This window comes from Panthera leo, chromosome C1 (genome assembly GCF_018350215.1).
Source record: "Panthera leo isolate Ple1 chromosome C1, P.leo_Ple1_pat1.1, whole genome shotgun sequence".
Classification (NCBI taxonomy): Eukaryota; Metazoa; Chordata; class Mammalia; order Carnivora; family Felidae; genus Panthera; species Panthera leo.
Window position 1 is genome coordinate 61,645,408 of NC_056686.1, and position 24,538 is coordinate 61,669,945.

The following is a 24,538-nucleotide window of genomic DNA, read 5'->3' on the forward strand; positions in this document are numbered from 1 at the left end:
TCTATTAAAATCTTTTTCTCTTTTTGAAGGGGGATTTGGTAAGCAGGCATAACTCTCAGCATATACTGTATACATTAGCTAGGTGTTTTCTGAATCAATGTTAACTATGAACCCTCTGTGATGGATAAGCACTTCTGCTTTCTCAATTCCTAAAGTGTACCATTTTTACAATGAGTTCTGTTGCATTTCACAAGTCTTTTGGCAGGGTCTTTAAGGCTGACTTTATTTTTCTCTTGTATAAATTAGCTTCAGTAGATTATTTTTATAGTTAAAACATAATACAATATCAAAAAGTTTAGTTCTATTGAAAATCATTGGTCTACTCAGAGGAGCATTTAGCATTTTTTATCTTACACAATAAGTACCTATTACAATTAATAACACCCCCCCTGCCTAATTTTGGTGGTGTTATGTAGTAGAAATTTATTTCTCGGTTGCGTAAAAGTCTAGTGTGGGCATTTCTGGTCAGTAGATGGCTTTCTTCCATCTCCCATCTCCCAACCATCTGCATCCAGCCAGCAGATAGGAAGAGTAGAGAAGGTCTTTTTCTAAAAGCCCAGAGTTGGAAGCAGCATCACTTTTGCTCATGTTCCCTTGGTGAGAATTTCTCTCAAGGCCATAACTAGATGCAGGGATGACAGGGCACTGACCTCCCGGGGTGGACAGCCATTCCCAGTGACAAAATCACTACATGAATGGGGAGTACAAATATTGATAGCAAGCCAGCCAGCTGTCTCCTGTCACAAAAACCTATGTAAATTATCTTAGGGCCATGTTATATACTGCAGTTGCCAATGAAATGTAATGTTCAATCAAAGCAAACTCATCCCTCTTTCCTGGTTACCATATGTGCTTTTCACCCTTTTAATGGTGCCCTTAGCACCTCATATTTCCTCATTTAAAAATTCTCATCATTATTCAACTACACTAAGCTTCTTGGGGATAGGACCAGAGTCACTGTTCTTTGTATATCCCCCACCCAGTATAGTGCTTAACATAGAGTCTCACATGTAGTAGAGTCTCAGTGAATTATTTTGACTGACTGAATGAATGAAAGTACTACATTCCTATTGCAGTATATTATCTCTTAAGATAGAGCCTGTGCTTCAAGCTGTCTCTAGTCACTTTTGAGTTATATGGTGAGCTGAATAAATCAAACAGAAGTTAAGACTCTTTGTCCTTTTTGTCTTTTCATGAAGGACATGATCCGATTGTCACACTCCTGAAGCATTATAAGAGACCGCAGGATGAATTGCCCTGTAATGAATATTCTCAGCCTGGAGGAGGTATCACTTTCTTACTCAGTTTTTGTTGTTAGTACAATATTGTGCCCAAAGGTAAACCTTTTTTTTTTTAATGAAATTTATTGTCAAATTGGTTTCCATACAACACCCGGTGCTCATCCCAACAGGTGCCCTCCTCAATACCCATCACCCACCCCCCCCTCCCTCCAACCCCCCATCAACCCTCAGTTCATTCTCAGTTTTTAAGAGTCTCTTATGGTTTCGCTCCCTCCCTCTCTAACCTCTTTTTTCTTTCCTTCCCCTTCCCCATGGTCTTCTGTTAAGTTTCTCAGGATCCACATAAGAGTGAAAACATATGGTATCTGTCTTTCTCTGTATGACTTATTTCATTTGTTTCTATTACTATTATATTCTGGGGTTAGAGAGGAGGGCATGTCAGATTAGCTTTATTTTAAGAAAACTTATGTCTGGGTGAGGCTGAAAATAAAGAAGCCTTCACTTGGGGCACCTGGGTGGTTCAGTTGGTTGAGAATCCAAGTCTTGATTTTTGGCTCAGGTTATGATTTCATGGTTTGTGAGATCAAGCCCAGCATCTGGCTCTATGCTGATGGTGTAGGGCCTGCTTGAGATTCTCCCTCTCTCTCTGCCCCTGCCGCACTCACGCTCTCTCCTTCTCTCAAAATAAATATACTTAAAACGAGAAGGAAGCCTTCATTTAAGCTGTTTTTCTAATTTACCAATCTGCAGTTCCTTCAGGTTTAACTAACATTCCCTGGACTGGGTTTCTATGAGGCTTATGCATGACTAGGAAGGCCTGGGTGAGCTGAGAGCAGTCATGTTCCATTTTAGTAATCTATTAAGGCAGGCCAGAGAATATCATACCCAGACACAAATTAAATCTGTTGGAGTCTGCTAGACCTTGTTTTTTTTGTTTTTAATCTTTTTGTGTTCTCTCTAAATAAACACTCACTGTGCAGTTTCAGTATACAGAGAAAGACCTGGGTTAAAGCTATATTCTCACTTGGTTTTCTTAGCAAATTTCTTTTGTCACCTGCTTCTTTTTATAATGTTTAATGTTTGTGTAGAAAAAAATGATGGCTACCTTCAATTCTATAATCTAATTTGATTTCTAGATGGCTCCTATGTGTCTCTTCCATCTCCCTTGGGGAAGATTAAAAGCATGACAAAAGGTATTTCAATATGGGACAATTGTTACACTTTATCACTCAGGATAACAACTGGCTTACATACAATAACTTTCTATTTTGTTTCACATATTATACATGATGACTATTTTGCATGCATAAATAATATTACCAACAAGCCATTCTTCCCACAGTTAATCTTACCTCTGTACTATTTTTCATATGGCATCTTGCTTCATGAAGGTATAACAGTGAGAATTTCTTAAGTATTAAAGAAAGATCAAGTTCTTAAAGACATTTGTACTTTCAATGAAATCTAAATTACCAATGTTAATATCTTTGAGGAGAATTGGGAATAGGTTTGCCATAGGAAAATAAATTTGAACAAAGAAGTTATTTTTCAAAAGACCCCAAATAAGTAATACCTTGGAAAATTCTTGTGTGGATGCTGCACATAGAAATAAATAGCATTGAATCAGGAAAATTTTTAAAATATATAATTCAACTATAAATTTATATGTAACTAGAATTTGAAGTTTTTTTAAAAAATTATCTTTGGTTTGGGATGTTTCCTCTGAATGATTCACATACTTATTTTTTGACATCTAACTGGCATCCCTTTGAGATTTAGCTGATGGATATTTGGCTAAACCTACTGTGGTAGGCTTCTGGGGTTGACCAGATAAAACTCCTTATCATGATGTGATACGAACTGTACTCCGGGGTTGCCATGTCAGGCAGACAAGCCAGTTATTGATCAGATTAGGAATAAACCCTTAGCCCTGATAACAAAGGTCAGAGAACAGAGACAGAAAACTAACATGACTTTAATGCCGGGAATAGGGATCATTTGTGATAAGGTTTTAGTATCTCCAAAGAGTCAACTGTATTTGGAAAATTAGATGTTACTGGGGAATGACATTTTTCGTTAAGTAAAGCATGTATGTAAATCATGTGGACACATCCATGTGTGCTTTTTAATCTTAAAAAAGAAAATAACAATTCCTATTTGCAGAGAAGGCAGATGTCCTCCTCCTAAGGGCTGGATTACCCTCACATTTCCATCTTCAACTCTCAGAAATTGAGTTCCATGAGATTATCGGCTCAGGTAACCTAAGAAAACACTAGTCTGCTGTTAGTTTCAAGAGCTCAAGATAATATGTGTTTATTCATTTCTCTTAAACAATTTTAGGTTCTTTTGGGAAAGTATATAAAGGACGGTGCAGAAATAAAATAGTGGCTATAAAACGGTAAGCGAGCAAATGAGAAAATTTAGTATCAGACTGGAGTTGTGAACTTTAAGAAGCATATGCATGGCAAGCCCCTTGTTTTGATCCATCTGTTGACTGAGGATTCCCCACTCCTGCCATTTGCAGTTACCGAGCCAACACCTACTGCTCCAAATCAGACGTGGATATGTTTTGCCGAGAGGTGTCCATTCTCTGCCGGCTCAATCATCCATGTGTAATTCAGTTTGTGGGTGCTTGCTTGAATGATCCCAGCCAGTTCGCCATTGTCACCCAGTACATATCAGGGGGTTCTCTATTCTCCCTCCTTCATGAACAGAAGAGGTATGGTTCTCTTGTTCTGACTTATCCTTTTAAGTGTCATTGGAATTATCCTTGCAACACCTCAGAGACTTTCTGCTTGGGTGACCCTTTACCTTCTGACATCTCTGAATGCTAGGAAAGGTAGCATTTTAAAGATGGCTAATAATTTATGCCCAAGAATTATGTTTTAATGAATAGAAATATTTCTGTACTTTCTTAACAGGAATTCAGTTGAAGATAACAAATCCAAGGAATTTAAATTAGCAACTGAAGCTTACACTAATTAAGTTAATATGACATACCAATAAAGCAGATATATGTAAGCTCAGAATAAAATAATTATCAGGGGTCCAAGCATTTATGCTTTAAAGTTAAAAAAGAATAGCCCTGCACAATCAATTCTAATTTACTTCCTAGATATATGCATACAATAATCAGAGTGTGGTTTCTCTCAGTTATTAAAATAGAATCAATTTTATATTATTATAAAAAATTAAGTATAATATTATAAATATTATAAACTCAAGTAAAATATTTTAAATATGTGGAGTTGATATCTAAACTGATTTAGAATTAAGCATTTTCTGATGTGGAAACCTATTTTTCCAGATTTTTTTGAATTTTTAGCTTAATCTTCAATAAAGCAAAAAAGGCTGAAAGATACACAGAATAACAAATCACACACACACCATTGATTTCTTTTAGAAAGATGTGTTATTGGCTTTGACCATTTCATTCTCACTAAATCTTTTTTTTTAAATTCTAGGATTCTTGATTTGCAGTCTAAATTAATTATTGCAGTAGATGTTGCCAAAGGTATGGAGTACCTTCACAACCTGACACAGCCAATTATACACCGTGACTTAAACAGGTATTCCCCCCACCTCAAATAATGAACATAGGATTGTGTAACTAACTGGGAGTTTAAGACAGATTTAAGTGTCTCTTCACTGAAGATATGTGAAGATACAGTGCAAATCAGTTTTCTTCTTTGTGGGTAAGGGGAAAGGCTACTTTAAGGCTAGGTGATAGAAAGTTTTGTCATTGTCTTTTACAGAAATAGAAAGCTATATAACTGCCTCTCAGGGATCTTTCAAATCTATGAGAAATGGCCACAAAGAGAATGATGTCTGTAATATTCACCAGCTAGCTTGTTCTCAAGTCAATAAAGTCAGATCAAAAATTTAGGTCAAAGACTATTATAGCAGGTCTCATACAAAGTCAGGTATTATAAGAGGTCCTGATTTAAATTACCTACTTTTGTGCTACCATTCTGGTATTTTTCTAATAGTAAATTCAGCCAAAAACACAGCAGCTCATTTACCTAGTTTTCATGTGAAGTTATTTTCGTGTGGGTCAGAGACTTGAAACAAATACGGAATTATAGTATTCTAGGGGTAAAACCCCAAGGGATTTCAAAAAAACTATAAAAAAATTTTTTTTTAATATTTACTTATTTCTGAGACAGAGAGAGACAGAGCATGAGTGGGGCGGGGCAGAGAGAGAGGGAGACACAGAATCAGAAGCAGGCTCCAGGCTCTGAGCTGTCAGCACAGAGCCCAACACGAGGCTCGAACTCACAAACCGTGAGATCAGGACCTGAGCCAAAGTCGGTCGCTCAACCGACTGAGCCACCCAGGCACCCCTCAAAAAAACTTTTTAAACAGTGAAAGCTTTCTAAGCAAAGTCTTACAAGAAGGCCAATATACAAAATGTAGCAGCTTTAGTTGAAGGCAGAATGCAGAGTACAGAAATCTGTTCACTTACCATTTTCTACTGCCCAGGAGGGAGATCCCCAGGCCACGTCTGTGGAGTCCCAAAAGAGCTGTGGAGAAGAGCTGGACAACCACTGATCTAGTTTATGAAACGAGTCAGATTATTCAAAGGCAATAATTTTCATTGAATGATTATCAATAACATTCATATAGATCCCATACATAATCTTTTGTATAAAGTCCACAATTCTGAGACTACTAAAAAGTAATCACTCCATTCAGCCTTTTGTTCAACAACTATTTGGGGATCTACTATGTTTGAAGCCTTTATACTTGGCCCATTAGAGCTTATGATGTGAAGCTGCCATACACTCCATTCTCAAGGGCTTTTCACAGTTTTAGTAAAGCAGAGAAACACTTACCTAGTATGTTTTAGGTATAAAGTAACAAGTTCCATAAGAGAGACATTTTAAAATTCGATAAAATTTCAGAAAGAAGAATATTAACTACTTCTGAGGAATTTAGAAACATCTTCATGAAAGAAGGGACATTTGAACTTGGCTCCAAAGGATGGGTAGAATTTGGGAGAGTAGACTAGGCTTAGAGAAAACATTAAGAAAATAGAGATTAGAATGTTAAAGGCATATACAGGAACAATGAGTAGTTTATCTTTAGTGGATGAAGTGTCTATGAATGTATGTAATATGTGTAATGTAGGAAGCATATGATTGGGAAAGAAATTCAGGAAGATAAATTGGAACAATAGCACAGAAATTAGTGAATCCTAGACTTTAGGTAGTTTAGACTTTGTTCTGTAAGAAAGTAGGCAGTGCAAATGGTTGAGCTAGGAATCAGAAGTTTGGAACTGTGTTATGCAATAATTAATCTAGCATCATTGGAAAAGATCAACTTGATGGGAAAGTCAAGAAACTGATGAAGCAGTTGTTGCAGTAATCTAACTGAGAAGTAATGAAAAGCAGAATTTTACTAGTGGCAGTGGAAATGAAAGGGAGGACATATTAAGGATAGGGGAGATAAAATAAATTAGATATGAGAGTGAATCTTAGATATTAGAAGTAAATGTGTGTGAGATTTAATCCATTTAAAATGATTAGTTTTCATACAAAGGTCATTTCTTTGTTGTTATTAGGTTTTTGGGTTTTTTTTTTACCTCTCTTTTAAAAACATTTATGTTAATAAATATTTTTTTCTTTGAGTTTCAGTAAAAATATTTAGGAAATAGATTTAAGTGATAAGTTAGCATAATATAAACTGATGATTTGTGAGTTTTAGGAGTGTTATCTTATCATCACAACCATTTTGGATGTGGTATTAAAACAAATGAGTGATCATCGAAAGTTTTGTCTAGCTGTAACTCTTCAATTATGGGGCAATTGAATGTGTATTCTGTTGCCCTGTGAGTAAATGCAAGTTGTTACCACCAGGTTGTAAAGCAGGACCAAAAATATAAATGATGATTAAAAGTAGAAATAGAACATTTACTGTGTAACAGATATGTTTATATTTACAATTTTTCTGTTTCTAATAATTCAAATGCTTTAAATCATACCAAAAAGTCTTCAAATTTTATAAAACACTGTTTCATAGGTGCACCCAATATAATAGAGTCCTAAACTATTGCATTTATTATTTGTGAACTAGTTTTTACTAATCTTAATCTGCCAACAATAAAACATTCAGTTTTTCAGATTAATGCAGATATAACACTGTATATTGCTCAAAAGAGTATAAGTCTTTCTGCTTAGAGGACTTACTACAGTATGGTTGGGTACATAGAACACGTGCCCAGGAAACAATTTATTTCCCATGTAAGGTATAAAATTACTAGGAACCAAAATGATTAAGTGGCAATTTTACTGGAAATCAAAGGATTTCGAGTAAGTCAAAGATCAAAGTAGAGTGGAAAGCTTCCTGGAGGATGTAGGGCTAAAGCTGGACTTTGAAGAATAGGCGTGTATCTTCCCTCAGTGTTCTCACAGCATACTAACCCTTGCATGTCTACAATGCTTCTGAAGTCCCACTGAAAGAGGTAAAAGGAAAGATGCCCATCAGAGTGAGGAACTTGGACATGTTTGAGTTTTTGTATTGAAATGACCTGTTTACATTTTTCTTTTTCCCACTAATCTGGGTGTGTCAGGGCTTCAAGAGCAAAGATCCTTTTCTCTTTATCACAGAGATGTTCAATCAATGAGTTTTTAACTGAACCAAGTTCTAGGGGCGTTTTGGTGAATAGCGTTTCAGGAAGCAATGGCATAGTTGGTACAAGTATGGCTACTTTTAGGTAGTCTAATTTTCCCAATACTTTTTTATGGTGCAAAGTAAAGAGGCTGTTTGAGCTTATTGATCAGCTTACAGAGAGGGGACACTTCTGTCTTTGGTTTTGTGGTTGTTGATTTATATGAGTGAGAGGAAGGAACTCTGCCTTTCCTTTGGCAAGCTTCTCACCATACAGGTCTGGAAGTTAATTTTGATCTTTAAGTATGTACTAAGGAGAAGTTGTAGGAATGAGTAAGGAAGTGGTTCTTTCCAATGATGATGATTAGAATGATGATAATACCCACCATTTATTTACCACTCACAATGTGAAAGGAAGTCATGTATGCTCAGTTAATCTCAAGACAATTCTATAACATACCTATTATTATCTCCACTTTACTGATAAGGAAACTAATTCCAAGGTGACATCCATAACATACAGTATTTTTAACATTATATTATGCTGTCCCAAGAACAACAACAAAACCAAGTCAGAACAGAGAGATAGACAGAGGTTGATGGTACTAAATAAGCATCATCAGCATTTACCAACTTTGCTTTTTGTGTTTCCTGTGACCCAAATAATTTCTCATATCATCTCCTTGTGTTTCTGTGTCCCTGCTTTATTTCTTCTTTTACAACCCATGTTCTTTTCGTGTGGAACAGAAAATCTATATAATATGTTTCCTTTGGTCTATAGTGTTTAAATATTTTTAAAAAATTTTTAATATTTATTCATTTTTGAGAGAAAAAGAGAGAAAGAGCCCGAGCAAGGGAGGGGCAGAGAGAGAGAGACAGACAGACACAGAATCTGAAACAGGCTCCACACTATGAGCTATCAGTACAGAGCCTGAAGTGGGGCTCGAACTCACAAACCGAGATCATGACCTGAGCCGAAGTCAGACGCTTAACCAACTGAGCCACCCAGGCACCCTTAAATATTTTTTAAATGTATATAGCTTTAGACAGGAATGCACTTAACAATTTGTTGTAGACCCCACTACCTACCAACTTACCAACTTATACTTGGCCCAATTTATACATTCATTTTGTAGCATTGGAGCTTACAAAACACGGTTTACAGCTAACGGCTTTGAGGCTTTTTACTGAATACAAACAGCTCTCTGTGTTTCCTTGGAAAAGTACATTTTCCAAATTGTTTGACATTGAAACCAAAATATCATTGCAAACATATATGGATCAAATGAATGGTCTTTTCCCCTGTATAAGTATATATAACAACACTGTATGCAATGAAATAGTGATACTTCCATCATAGAGCGGCCATTGTACTCCCATGAGATATGTATATCAAAGCATTTTGTAAACTGTGAAGCACTATACAAATGACATTTGCTATTGCTATTAACCCTTCACTTGTTCCCTTATATGTAGAAGATGGAAAATACTCTACAATATTCTCATACATATCAATATTTCTTTTTATGTAACACAAGTAATTAGTTGGGGGTGTAGGTCTACATCTGAGAAAGACTACTATTGATTTTTGAGTGTCAGCTTATTTGGGTATCAATAAAGGAAAATAATGACAATTTAAAAACAGCCAACTTACTCATGACAAATGACAGATACTATAAACTGACAAAGCTGGTAAAGGCTAAAAGAAGGTTAATTTTGAAGATCACATTTAACTAAATTTGTGAAGGTTTCAAAAAGCATGAGAGAAAAAATTATTGGTAAAAAATGTTTAATAATTGTTTTTAAGCTGATGTGTGGATAAGCCTTTCAATTGAATACACATATAAGAGCCTTGCATTGAAAAAAACTCAGTCAAGTACAAATAAACGAATTGTTAACAGTTTCTTCTAACTACTGAACTGTTGGGTACAGTGGTATTCCTTAGTTCTTATAGTCTACTCTCAGCTATGCCTTTCCCTGGTGACTTTCCCAATAAGTGGTTATGTAGAGTTTAATATTCACTGGCAAATATTACCTTGCAAAGAATTCTGAAGTTCTAAATGCAAACCAATTGATTACAGTGCAATAATTATAGTAGATCATGAAAGAGAATCCACTGAAACTCATGAAATCCTTCATAACTCTACTTTGTAATTCTCTAGTATTAAACCGGTCACAGTGACATTTTAAATTTTGTCAAAATTTTCTCATCCATTTCCACTTTCAAAGTGGAATGAATGAATTAATTAATATGAATACTTGAGTGCTTAATATGAACCAGAATCTGTGCTATGCCAAGGGATACAGCTGAGAATGATAGCCCTTAGCATTTTTTTTCTAGAAGAGCTTAGAAGCTAATGAAGTATTTTCCCAAATTTCCCTATCATAAGCATCATCTGGGACCCTCATAAAAAAAACAAGGGGTGCCTGGGTGGCTCAGTCGGTTAAGTGTCCGACTTCGGCTGGGGTCATGATCTTGCGATTCATGAGTTTGAGCCTTACATCCGACTCTGTGCTGACAGCTCAGAGCCTGGAGCCTGCTTTGGATTCTGGGTCTCCCTCTCTCTGCCCCTCCCCCACTTGTGCTCTGCCTCTCAAAATAAATTAAAACATTTAAAAAAATTAAAAAACAAAAATTCAAAGACTCCTCCTTTAAAGGCACAGATTGAGAATGTCCTAAAATGGGCCTAAGAATCCATACTTTTAAACAAGATTACCAGCTAATTCTTATGATCAAACAAGAAGGGGAAATATTGTCCTAACAGTTTTCTCAACCCCAGCTGCACATTAGAAACTTTGGGAGAACTTTAAAAAAAAAAACAAAAACCTGATGCTTCTTTCATCAGAATTTCCAGAGGTGGGGCCCAGTTACCATATTTTTATAGAGCACCCCTGGTGATTCAACCTTTGAGAACAACCTTCAAGTCTCATGGCAATTACACTAACCATTTGCCATACAGTCTCACCCTTCTCTGCTGCCAGAGTGGAGTGGGAATATTGAGGAATTAATTCATAGTAGAATTCTAAATGTTTTGAGAATAATTGCCCAAAGTACAGTATAATCATTCATTCATTCATTCATTCATTCATTCATCTATTTAATAATGAATGCAAAAGACTGAGTCCAAAGGCCCATGATACCTACAACATAGAGTAGATCCCAAGACCCAGCAGTTTCCATAGGAGTTGTGCTATGTATACTTAAGGTACTCTGGAACATCTAATTTCTAATTTGTGGTTAATACTAAAAAGTTCCCAGGAGTGTAGAATCTTCAAAGCCAGCCAAAACAGAAGTATAAGTTTCAATATTGGACAATTGCAGTACACACAGGTGATATGGGTATTCAAGACTATAAACTCTGGAAGAATACAGAACTATATATAATAAATCAATACACGTATAGAAGGATAAAGACTCATATAAATTGTGTCTGTGTATTATGTATCAATACACATATAAGCATACACATTTGCAGGTTTTTGTAAGGCTTCCAGCCTTTCTCAACTGGAATCCTGAATGAATTAAGCCCTATGGAAATGATTTGAGGGACAATTTTCTTAATTCTCCCAAGGATGAGACATAGCTATACCATTTGAGATACATAGAAGAGAAATGTATTCATTACCTACAATGGATGCCTTAGAACTTAGGGCCTCAGGGTTAAAGAGGTGCCAGTAGTTCTGAAATGTTTTTGTCCAAAAATATAATGTGAGTTCAGATTTCCAGATTAATTTTTAAAGCAATCTCTGTGCATTTCATTACTGCTTTGAGTAATAGGGGAAAAAAGACACTAAACTATTCAGTTTTCTAAGATGAAATCTGAATTTGTTATTGTATTATCTGCTACAATAATAGACTAAAAAAAAATGGATAATGGTCCCAAAACAATAGAAATGTGTATCTTGATTATGTGAATAAATAGGTTGTTGGTGTGGCACCTTTCCATGAAGTCACTCAAGACCCATTTTTTTTATTTGTTTTTTATTTTTCATTTTTTTTATCTTTTTAATATGAAATTTATTGTCAAATTGGTTTCCATACAACACCCAGTGCTCATCCCAACAGGTGCCCTTCCCAATACCCATCACCCACCCACCCCTCTCTCCCACCCCCCATGAACACTCAGTTTGTTCTCAGTTTTTAGGAGTCTCTTATGTTTTGGCTCCCTCCCTCTCTAACCATTTTTTTTCCCTTCCCCTCCCCCATGGTCTTCTGTTAAGTTTCTCAGGATCCACATAGGAGTGAAAACATATGGAATCTGTCCTTCTCTGTATGACTTATTTCACTTAGCATAACACTCTCCAGTTCCATCCACGTTGCTACAAAAGGCCATATTTCATTCTTTCTCATTGCCACATAGTATTCCATTGTGTATATAAACCACAATTTCTTTATCCATTCGTCAGTTGATGGACATTTAGGTTCTTTCCATAATTTAGCTATTGTTGAGAGTGCTGCTATAAACATTGGGGTACAACTGCCTCTATGCATCAGTCCTCCTGTATCTCTTGGGTAAATTCCTAGCAGTGCTACTGCTGGGTCACAGGGTAGGTCTATTTTTAATTTTTTGAGGAACCTCCACACTGTTTTCCAGAGTAGCTGCACCAGTTTGCATTCCCACCAACAGTGCAAGAGGGTTCCCGTTTCTCCACATCCTCTCCAGCATCTATAGTCTCCTGTTTTGTTCATTTTAGCCACTCTGACTGGCGTGAGGTGATATCTGAGTGTGGTTTTGGTTTGTATTTCCCTGATGAGGAGCGACGTTGATTATCTTTTGATGTGCCTGTTGGCCATCTGGATGTCTTCTTTAGAGAAGTGTTTATTCATGTTTTCTGCCCATTTATGCACTGGATTATTTGTTTTTCAGGTGTGGAGTTTGGTGAGCTCTTTATAGATTTTGGATACTAGCCCTTTGTCTGATATGTCATTTGCAAATTTCTTTTCCCATTCTGTTGGTTGCCTTTTAGTTTTGTTGGTTGTTTCCTTTGCTGTGCAGAAGCTTTTTATCTTCATGAGGTCCCAATAGTTCATTTTTGCTTTTAATTCCCTTGCCTTTGGGGATGTGTCAAGTAAGAAATTGCTGCGGCTGAGGTCAGAGAGGTTTTTCCCTGCTTTCTCCTCTAGGGTTTTGATGGTTTCCTGTCTCACATTCAGGTCCTTTATCCATTTTGAGTTTGTTTTTGTGAATGGTGTAAGAAAGTAAGACCCATTTTAAACATGTGGTTTCCAGAGTCTCCTTTGAGGTCATCTCCATTCATGTGAGCAAAAATGAAACAAGGGTATGTGAGACACGCATGAAATGTTTTACAGGCCAGGCATTGCAGTGTCATGCATCACTTTGAGTTACATCTCATTGGCTAGAGCTCAGTCACATGGCCATGTCTTACTTATGTGTCCAGAAGAAGAGGGAATGAATTTTCATGGGCAGCCCATAGTCCGTGCTACCTTCGCCCTATTTGCACTAGTGATAATAATTTTTACTAGGGTTACTAGGTTTTAGGTAAAGATAATAATTGAGAAGCCTGGTCTAGATTTGCATGAATCAATTGCACTAATATAATGTTAATTGCATGCTAAATATTTTTTATGAATACAATTACACAATTTATAAACTAATACCACTAATCAGGAAATATACCAAAAGCTATTTAATAAAGCATATTACGTATGAGTTAATTTTGAAACAGTTCTTTTCACTTACTTTTGTTGGTTACATTGAAGATATGAGAATAGCTTTGGGAGTGTGGAGACATATGTCCCTGAATCAAAACATGGTTCGAGAGCAAAACATGTACTGTAATGAGATACAATAGTATAGAATAGACTATACAAATTGAAAACAGAAGTAAATTCCATGTGCTCTGTGTCAATTAAAACATGCACACACATTTTCCTTTAAGAGTGAAAATTAAAACACAGAAGGACTATCATCACTCTATCCAGAGAACCTTATTGTACCATATCCAGCAGAAAGCATTCCTTAACTATTTAATTCTACAAATTACTCTAATGGTGTTTATGAACTCCATTCAGGTGTTGATGTTCAGTCATAATTTCCATTTCTGACATGCTCAGTCTCCATTTAAAGTCAATCTGCCTGTCCTCAGCTACACAAACTTCCAGAGAGTTCCCTCAGACTCTCAAGTTCCTACCTATTATTTAAATAGAAATTTCACAATCCAACTTGTCCTCATCTCCTCTGAATGTAGATCCATCCCTGCCTCCTCACCTGATTGCCACGGTTCCCAGAGGCAGTGTCCCAAACATTCCTATCACATTTCATTTTGGTTCAGGTTCCTCATTCTGAATTAAAATAGCAGGCCCCTCCGTCTCTCCTGCTCCACTTCTAGAATGTCCTTTAGTCCTGAGTTGTCCTCTCTTTGTACTCCAGTGGAAATAGCTAAAGTTCCCTCCCAGGGCCAGTTAAAATGTTCTTCCTTTCTCAGCTGCCTCCATTAGAACGTCTCATTTAATTTTGGCTACATCCACTAATTCTAAAAATAGTGCTCTTACTTAACACCCCATTAAGTAAATTCCCTTAGACACACACTCCCTTTAAATTAAAACGGTATATTTAAGTCAAAGGAAAACTCATCCATTCTGTTCACACTATCATATTGTTCACACAAACCTAGTCAAACCTGTCATCTCTCGCTGGCTTTCATCAGAATCTTGGCCTCAATGGTCCCAGTCAGATAAATCGCTGAATCTCACATTTACATTATAGAGATGGGTTCTAAGCCACCATATGCCATTTGAAACACTACACAAGATTGTGTGTGTACAAAACAAATGTATCTGTGTGTATAACAACACAGAAAGGGTTTGACTGAAAACAGGAATTCTGTGATGCCAGAATTCACTTTTGAATCACTCTGGAACCTGGCCTCAGGATTTCTTATTCCTGAGCATTTTGTGATGAAGTCATCCATTCTGTTGCCTCTTTCCATAATACAACACAGCTATTCCCTGAGAATTCCCAAAGTCAGGGAGACAGGAGTGCTTTTCCTGTAACAGTGTTACCTTCTCTCAGCCCAGGGCTGACCTTGGAAGAGTAGAGGTGATGCCCCCTCTTGATCCTCTAAAACCTTTCAAATGCTTCCCTGTGACTGGTGGTGAACTTACTGGCCTGCAATTTTCTAGTGTTACTGGTTCCTTATATTGCCATTTTCCATTCTTCAGGGATACGGCCTGTATAAAGTCAGCTTTTGAAAATGTCAACAAAGGCTTTGCTCTGTTCAGCCTCGTTTCTTCTCTGCTCTCATTTCTTGGGAGGCACTGTGAGTGCCCTCTTGGCGCCTTGTCGATTTCCTGAGCAGCTAACCTTTCAATAATGATATTAATGCTGCCTTGTGGTTATCTGTGCATTTCTCAGTTCATCATTTTCAACCCTTGCTTGCTGAGATTCATTTACGTTGTTGTGTTTTTAAGATCCTGGAATTTAATTGAGTGCAACCTGACTAGGGACCCAGAGCCAGAATTTCTAGCTAATAAAGCAGAAACAATCTTAATAGGTGGGTATTTCTTTTCCCATTGATTGAATTTCCAATAGCTATACATTGTATTTTGCCTTGAAAAAGAGATTCAGGTAATTGTAAATTTCCTTGTCTTGTTTAACAATTTTTATTTCAAAATTTTCCCTGTCACTCTTGGGAGGAAGCAACTTTTCAGATAATGTCAGTATTCCCATTTCTGGGAATCTATGTTGGTATGGTTTCCCACCCTACTGGAAGGCTATAGGATGAACCAATTGAGAGTACAGGCTATGGAGCCAGACGGTGCAGGTTCAAATACCACCTCTGTAACACCTCATCTGTGTCCTTGGACAATTTGTGTAAAAACCAGTTTTCTAATTTATGAGGTGGTAATAATAATGTATATTGTATTGAGTTTAAATGAGAAAATACATGAGCTATTATTATCATTATTTTTCTTCTTTATTTTTCTGAAAACGTATTTTCACTACTTAATATTCTTGATGGTGAAGTTTATTTACTGAATTAAATGTTCTTAAAGGCCTGTCTCTCCCTTTGATTGTATCACTATAAACTTTGATTATAATATCTCAGATGGCTAATTTCTTCTTGTCATTAAGATCTAGGAGATAACTGGATGGGTTTGACTGTAGATCTCTTACTATATATGAAGAAGGACCAGGGAATTCTAATCCTGTATCACTGCATGGTTCAGATTTGCAACAGGGATTCTGACACTCCCCTTAGGCAGATGCAGGTCTGGAACAGAACAGCTAAAGGTTGGAGGGGGTTATTTAATTATCCAAGACCCTTCTTGGTAAATCTTCTTCCTATACCTCATTCACAAAATTTAAGCATACAATTTAAACACCAGCCATTCGATGACTCAACAATCATTTGTTGGTGAATATAATGGCAGAGAAGGGGAAGCTTCATCCAAGGCACATCCCAGAGATCATGCCAAGCAAAAAAGTCAAGTAGGAGAAGTTCTGGTTTGGTAGAGGATTTGTGGAGCATCCATGTAGTGTTAGGTAGCTTTTCTTCTCTATGCCCAGTGAGTTCACCTAATGACTCTATTCAGCAATTTTCCTGTTCATTACAAAGAGCTCTGTAAGAAAAGGACAGAATGTTTTCAAAATTAGCAGTGAAAATGTTGTTCTGCCCTTCCTTCAATAGAGAAAAGGAAGGATTCATCCCATCATATCTTTCTTGATTCACAGGAGACAATCATTTTTCTCATTTCTATTCCTATTCTTATTGTGACACTGTTGTCATGTCACTTGACTTCTTTCTGCCTCAAGTTTCTCATTTGCAGATGATAATGATGTCTAATGTGTACCTGTCCACAGAGATATCCTTGCAATTAATAGGGGTGTCAGGACAATGTTACATGAAGAACTCTAGAGAAAGGTTCTACAAGAGAAACCCATATATCATTTTTATTAATCACATGAAACTGGGTTGCCAGAAAGTCTTAGAGTAAAACTCATTTTGTATCCAGCTACTGGATCTGTACTATTTGTAAGGTAATTGGATTATCTTCTTCCAACTGAAGTTGAAAACTGTTGTGGTTACTAACTGGTGTGGAGAACAACATACTCCTCTTCAGAAAGGCTTAGTATTACCTTGACCAGCATGGGAACAGAGCATACAACCTCACAGAATGATTAGAACTCTTTAATCCTGGAGGGATGGTCTTTGTATCAATTATATTTTAAGCCTTGTATGTGATGAACTGTATTCTCAGTCACTAAACCCTTATTTAATGGCTTTAACAACCTACAGAAAGTTAGAGAAAAGCAATGCCTGGTGCCATAGATGAAACAGTGTTAGAGCATTGATGATGTCTGGCTTCTTTTCTTTGGGGAGGGAAATCCCCTTCTAAATTCTTAAAATAGCAGTTGGCTTTCATTAAGTCTATTCAGAGTTAAGGGTCTGAGGATCTTGAGTGACCCTTTCTTTGGGAATGGGGCACATTTTAATAGGCTTTTTCCTGTCTGTGGTCCCTGAAAGACTTAGCTGCTGGCAGTCTCCTGAATTGCTGGGATTTGTAAAGGAAAGGATTGATTACATGCTTCTTCTAATTCTTTCTCTTTCTTTAATTTTTTTTTTTTCCATTTAGTACAAAGAATGAGAAAGATACTCTGAGTATCCTTCTATTGAGATATGGTTGGCCTTAAGGACAGATATTTTAGCATTGAACTGTTATTAACCTCTTCTGGGTTTGACAAAGTTTCTTCTTTTTGGTTCTTAAATATGAGGCTAAAGAGCTGTTATTTGCCAAGCTTGTTCTCTAGCACTGTAAGCAGTAGACAGAAAACAAAGCTTGAGGGGTTTTTTAATCTTTTTTTTTTTTTTTTGTCTTTGTCAGTTGAATTGCATCTGTAGTCTCCATCTGAAAAGTTAATTTTTAAAATTTTTTTTAATGTTTATTTATTTTTGAGAGAGACAGAGATAGAATGTGAGTGGGTTAGGGATAGAGAGAGAGGGAGGCGCAGAATCTGAAGCAGGCTCCAGGCTCCAAGCTATCAGCACAGACCCTGACGCGGGGCTCAAACTCATGAGCTGTGAGATCATGACCTGAGCTGAAGTCAGACGCTCAACTGACTAAGCCATCCAGGCGCCCCCTAAAAAGGTAAATTTAAAAAAATAATAGGCTTTAACACATACTGTTTGCTCTGATGGAAGCATCCACCCCTGCCCTACCTCCTTCCCTACTTCCCCTCGTTGCTCCTTCTCTCTCTTCCTCCAGTATCACTTTTCTTCTAAGTAATTTCTATTCCCTCCTCCAGGAAGCCTACTCATATATTCCCACAGCTTATCCTACTCTTGCTTATCTCAGGATAGCACTCTATGGAAATTGGTCATGTATTTGCATGTATTCCCTACTACACATGAGGCTTAATTAGGACTGGGGCTGTGGATTTTGTACCATTTGATCCTAATAAAAGTTCACTTTCCCTCCCCAGAGAAAAGAAGCCAGACATCATCAATGCTCTAACACTGTTTCATCTATGGCACCAGGCATTGCTTTTCTCTAACTTTCTGTAGGTTGTTAAAGCCATTAAATAAGGGTTTAGTGACTGAGAATACAGTTCATCACATACAAGGCTTAAAATATAATTGATACAAAGACCATCCCTCCAGGATTAAAGAGTTCTAATCATTCTGTGAGGTTGTATGCTCTGTTCCCATGCTGGTCAAGGATTAATTAATAGCATTTCAAGGAATATGAAAATATCATTAATGGCACAATTTCTTTGTGCCAGGCATTGCTCTCAGTGTTTCATAGGTATTAGTTTATTAAATACTCATAACTCTGTATCTTTTTTAAAGTTGATTTATTTATTTTTGAGAGAGAGAGAAAGAGAGAGTACGCATGCAAGTGGGGCAAGGGCAGAGAGAGAAGGAGACAAAGGATCCAAACCCAGCTCTGTGCTGAGAGCAGACCAGAGCCGAAGTCTGATGCTTAACCGACTGAGTCACCCAGGCACTGCAGTGTAAAATGTCTTTTTTAAACAGATAAAGACTGGGGAGCCTGAATGGCCCAGTCAGTTAAGTGTCTGACTTCAGCTCAGGTGATGATCTTGTGGTTTGTGAGTTCGAACCCCCCATTGGGCTCTGTGTTGACAGCTCAGAGCCTGGAGCCAGCTTCAGATTCTGTGTCTCCCTTTCTGTCTGTCCTTCTCCAGCTTGCACTCTGTCTCTCTCTTTCAAAAATAAACAAACACTTAAAAAATTAAATAAAAAAATGAACAGATAAAGAAAAAAAGGGCTTAAAGAGACAAAGAAATTGTGATACAGATGGTAAGTGACAGACTAAGGTCATTACTTATACTATATAGTCACCTGTATCTATAGTTATCCAAAACATAGGGATATATAGCCATTTAATCACAAACCAGGAGTAACTCTGATTGAATAGCAAAGCAATATTTGTTAGATTGCCTCACCAAGGAAGGCATAGATTATGAATTCATAGCTGAAATTAAAAGGTTGTTTTCACTTAATATTAAACAATTTAGTGGCATTTAATAATATGAAAGTTATTCTTTTACTCAGTTAAGACTGCTATTCCACAAGTCACTTACCTAGCTGTTTTGTGCTATAATTATTTGTATGCTGGTCACTAAAGCCTGTCCAAAAACACAGTGAAGACAGTGAGAAAAAAAGATATGATCAGTTGTTTGACTGCTGTGATTTTCTAATTTACTCAGGTGAAAAGTTAGCCAAACAAACTGATTTTGCAATGTAGACATAGCCCAAGACTATCTGATGATTCTTTAGAAAAAATATAATCCTCTGAAATTCTAGTGATTTCTAGTCACTACTGACTATGTAGATTCGAACCAATACCTGCTTTTTCTGAATTGATTGATTTTCCTTCTCACAGGCAACATTTTTATTTTCTAACCTGCAGCATTTCTGTGCCTGACTAGAATATTTTTGCATTTGATTAATGTTTTCATTTGACTTTCAATGAGGTCTCAAAACTGTTTGGCTTGTCACAGTCAAATTATTTAAATATCCTCTGAAAAGAGTATGTGGGAGCTAAAATCAGATTCAGGTGAACCTGAAAAACCAGTGGCGACATTTCTTGAACTTGTTATATTTTTATGTCTAAATTAATCATTTCACAATTTTGCTTTATGTTGATGCTCAGCTTCTTAAATACAGTGATTATTGTATGCCTTAATGGAAAAGTTTTAATTTTTAGCTGACCCAGAAGTTACTCTCTGGCAAGAATTTATATTCCTTTTTTAAAATATTTTTTGTGGTTTCAACAGCACAAATATATTATGTCTCCTATTTATATATTTTTTAAAATTTTTCTTTGGTTTCTTTAACACAAATACCTAAGTCATCCTTTTCACTTCTCAGTTACTGTTCACTCCCTAATTGATTGGAATTATCCCAACCATTTATTCAAATATGGTCAGCATTCTCTGTCTATATTCAACTTACGCCATGTCAAATAAAGCACACATAAAAGAATATATACCATAAGATCTAATTTTGTACAATTTTAAAAAATGGAGACTAATCTCTGGCATCAACAAGCAGATCATAGGGCACCTGGGTGGTTCAGTCGGTTAAGTGCCCAGTTCTTGATTCTAGTTCATTGGTTAGAGCCCCATGGCAGGCTCTGCATTGACAGCACAGAGCCTACTTGGGATTCTCTCTCTCCCTCACTCTCTCTCTCAAAATAAATAAATAAACATTTTAAGCAGATCAGTGGTTTCCTAGGGCTGGACTAGGAGGAATGAACTGAAAGGGTGGTCAAGAATCCTACTGGGGTGACACAAATGGTTTGTATCTTGATTGAGACGGTAGTTTCACAGGAGTATACATCTGTTAAAACTCATTGAATTGCTGTCTTTAAATGGACAAGTTCTTTCTTCCAATGTGGATACAAGGAATTTGTCTAATACAAATGGTAAATATAAAAAATGAAATCTTTAAAAAGAAATATATAAAGTAATACGAATTGGCGCCTTTCTAATCATGAATGAAAGGTATTGTTCTTTTGAAAACCTTAAAAAGGAGAAATAATCATCTGCCAAATAATCTCACTTGAGGATATCGAAACCAATTCCAGCTAAAGGAGAAGAATCAACATAGCTGAACTGGAAGAAAAAAGGTTTACTCAGATGACATCACTGAATACAAATCTGTATTGTACTGAGGTTAAGTTGGCTGTCTGCAAACGTTAGTTTTTAGTCAGAGGACCGTAGACATTGACAGGGAAGAAGATGAGAAAGCGTCCTTGAGACTCTGCACCTACCCTCTATTCACTTTTGCTGGTTCAGTCTGATGCAATGGTATTCAGTATGGGGATCTACTCCTCAGCCAAATGTGAAAGTGCATTCTTTGCATTGAATGGCAAAGAAAAGGCCCAGATTGTTTACATATCATCAAAAAACTGGTGGGTTGGAAACATTAGCTCTCAAAAATTGCAAACTGGCAAATACAACATGTGAAAAAGGAAAAGCTACCCTAATGTCACTAAGTTGATTAAAAGTGATGTGCTGCTAGATAACACAGCATGGATCTGTGGATCAGGAGGCTTCGGCTAGAATGGCTTTTTCCATCTTCCAAATGTCATTTACAAGAGGAGGTCTATGAATCTAATGAATGTTGATGCTGTAACTCAGAAAAGATACAATGAATTAATTAATTTACATTCAAGTTCAGAGAAGTGAGATAGCATAAACAACATAAGTCATGTGCAAGAAATATATAATTAGACTCCCTCTTCAAAATGAGACTTGTAGAGCATCTCTATATAAGTCTCAACAAATTAAATTAAAAAGTATATATCAAGTAACTGGTCTGTGGAAAATGTTCCCATTGTACTCCGATTTGGGGTCAGTTTAGCCCAAATTCAAAAAATTGGATTGGACAATCCAAATTTAGTTGACAGAAGGAAATGAGCAAAGAGAATGTTCAACTTTCAACAGTAAACACAGTGAAGGTATTTGTGATAAATTGCATTTTTTTCTTGATGACTATAAGTGATTCAGAAAGATACAGTTCAGATGGTTTTCATTTGAGCAGTAGCTTATTTTCTAAATTTAACTGGATGCTAAGCATTTCTACTCATTGTCAGGACAAGGCAGCTTTAGACATTTCAGAGAGCCATTTGTTTATTGTGAATGTTAAAATTCATATAGAAAAGCTACATAGTATGTGTCATCTATATGTATTCTTTTAATTTAGCAAACACATTTAATAATTTTTGCTACAAAAATAAACAAGCAATGAAGGAAGCTGGATTTTCTGGCTTTATAATCTTACCTCCTTTTTTCAAATGTCTCAGTAATTGGAGATTACAACTAGTTTATATATTTTTTTTCTATTTTGCTACATATTTTTTCAGAAATTTTTTAAGGAAAACTATGTTTGTTTGTATGGTTGGTAAATAGAACCCACAGTAGTGAGAACTAAGGAGAGTATACTCTAGGTGAAAGAAACAAACAAAAAGCTTAATTAAATTTAACATTTTGACATTTTAACATTTTTGACATTGTTAACTAAATTTAACAATTTAACATTTTATTTTGAGCATTTCATCAGTGGAGTACTATTAAAGTCCTAGATTGGTCAAGTGCTTGTATAACCAGCAAGTTTACAAAACTTTGTATAAAAAAAGTTTCCACTTTGGAGGTGAACCCCTACAACTAGGATTTGTTACAAAAAAAAAAAAAAAAGAAAAGAAAACCTTTGAGACTTCGGGAACTGAAGCTTTTCTCCCAAAAGTTAGGTTTGGCTTTCCTGCTCTAGTTTTCAGTATCATTTCTTATAAAAGAAGTTTCTATAGGTTTTGGCCAACATTGCAGACACTAAGAATTGCCATAGCAGTTTTCAGAGCCCTGGTTGTATCAGAGAGAATGCATCCTAGTTATGGCAGAAAAGACTGTGCACTTTCAAGTCAAATATTAAGACTTAATCCAAGCTATGCCACTCCCTAATGGTCTAATGGTTGACAACTTATTTCTAAACATCATTTTCTTCATTTATAAAATAGGGATAGTATCTACCTCATAGCAGTGTCTGGCACATAGTAGACATTCAATAAATATTAATTCTTGGTGCCTTCACTGAAAATGGTTCCAGAACCATTTGAATGTATGTTATCAAAGTCCCAACTTTCACATCTTTGCTACAAATAAGGGCCACAAAGAATATGTCTAAGGAAAAAATGCTTAGTAATTATTTCTCTATCTTCCCACTCTCCCACTCAACAAAAATTCTTCCTCCTGATGGTCATAATGTGCTGTTTAGCTCCACCAATCATCCTGATAAAGAGAGAGAAAGAAAAAAAAAGTGAGAGAGAGAAGAAGAGGAAGAGAAGGAAGAAGAGGAGGAAGAAGAAAACATGCAGAGGGAATGGCACTGCAGAGAAAGTGGTAGCCAAAAGGTCAATATTCAAAATATACCTTCTTATGGTTGAAATCGTATGATATCTGTCTTTCTCTGACTTCCTTCACTTAGCATCATACATTCTAATTCCATCCACATTGTTGCAAATGGCAAGATTTCATTCTTTTTCATCACCGAGTAGTATTTCTTTGTGTATATATACCACACCTTCTTTATCCATTCATCAGTCATTGGACATTTGGGCTCTTTCTGTATTTTGGCTATTGTTGATAGTGCTGCTAAAACATTAGGGCACATGTGCCCCTTCAAATCACTGGAGACTCTTAAATATGGAGAACAAACTGAGGGTTGATGCAGGTGCATTAAATGGGTAACGGGCATTAAGGAGGGCACTTGTTGGGATGAGCACTGGATGTCATATGTAAGTTATGAATCACGGGGGTCTACTCCTGAAGCCAAGACTATACTGTATGGTAACTAACTTGAGAATAAAAAATATATACATGTATATGTGTATACATGTATATATTTTTATTATATATACACATTATTTTTTATTATATATACATGTATATACATGTTATATATGCATGTATATACATAAGAAGTTAATTGAACTTAAAATTATGTGTGTGTGTGTGTGTGTGTGTGTGTGTGTGTGTGTGTACTAACAGTCAAACCCACTCAAATAATCTCCCTCTCCTCTCCTCTTCTGCAATGTTAGGCCTTGTCTTAACTCAGCCACCTGAGATCTTCTTAAGTAAAAAGGAAATATTGGATCACCAAAAAGAATTTATATATAGATAATTTGAAAAATGACACTATTCTACTTTTGTCATTTTTTTCAATCATAGCTTAGTTCTTCTGACTTATCTGGGAAAAAAAAGAACAAAGGAAATTGTTCTCATATTTGTACAGTTCCAGGGTATTTTATTATTTTATTTTGATTCTTTGGAAAATATACCATCAAATAATAGGTATAGAATCCCATTCTAAACCTCCACATTGCCCTGAGAAGCAACTCTCGGGGATGTCTCCCCACCTCCAGTCTTTCAAATGGGGCAACAGCTGGGAATCTAGGACAGTGAAAGAGCTACTGTTCTTGCTAGAAATTCTTGTTTACCATCCATGATATTTGCATGCTATCTGCAGCAGGCAACTAATGCAAACTGTAACCATCCTGAAAGCACCCATTCCTCTGTGAGAACATTGTTGGATGGAGACAGTGTGCTCTACTTTATTGTTAGCTAACAGGCAAGAGAATGGACTACAGACTCAGGACATCGTAAGATAAATTTTCAAAAAAAGAAGAAAAAAAAAACCCTCTG

The 24,538-nt window shown here is 36.4% G+C and overlaps 1 protein-coding gene across 2 annotated transcripts in view; it reads left to right on the top strand.

Moving 5' to 3' along the window:
- Positions 1–24,538, top strand: part of LOC122227592 (serine/threonine-protein kinase TNNI3K-like) — a 295,054-nt gene that overhangs the window by 126,160 nt on the left and 144,356 nt on the right. For both annotated transcript variants that reach the window (XM_042952200.1, XM_042952201.1), the window contains exons 13-18: positions 1,200–1,286; positions 2,378–2,434; positions 3,405–3,497; positions 3,582–3,639; positions 3,766–3,960; positions 4,706–4,810. In XM_042952200.1, coding sequence (XP_042808134.1) covers positions 1,200–1,286; positions 2,378–2,434; positions 3,405–3,497; positions 3,582–3,639; positions 3,766–3,960; positions 4,706–4,810 — 595 coding nt within the window. The remainder of the gene's footprint in view (positions 1–1,199; positions 1,287–2,377; positions 2,435–3,404; positions 3,498–3,581; positions 3,640–3,765; positions 3,961–4,705; positions 4,811–24,538) is intronic.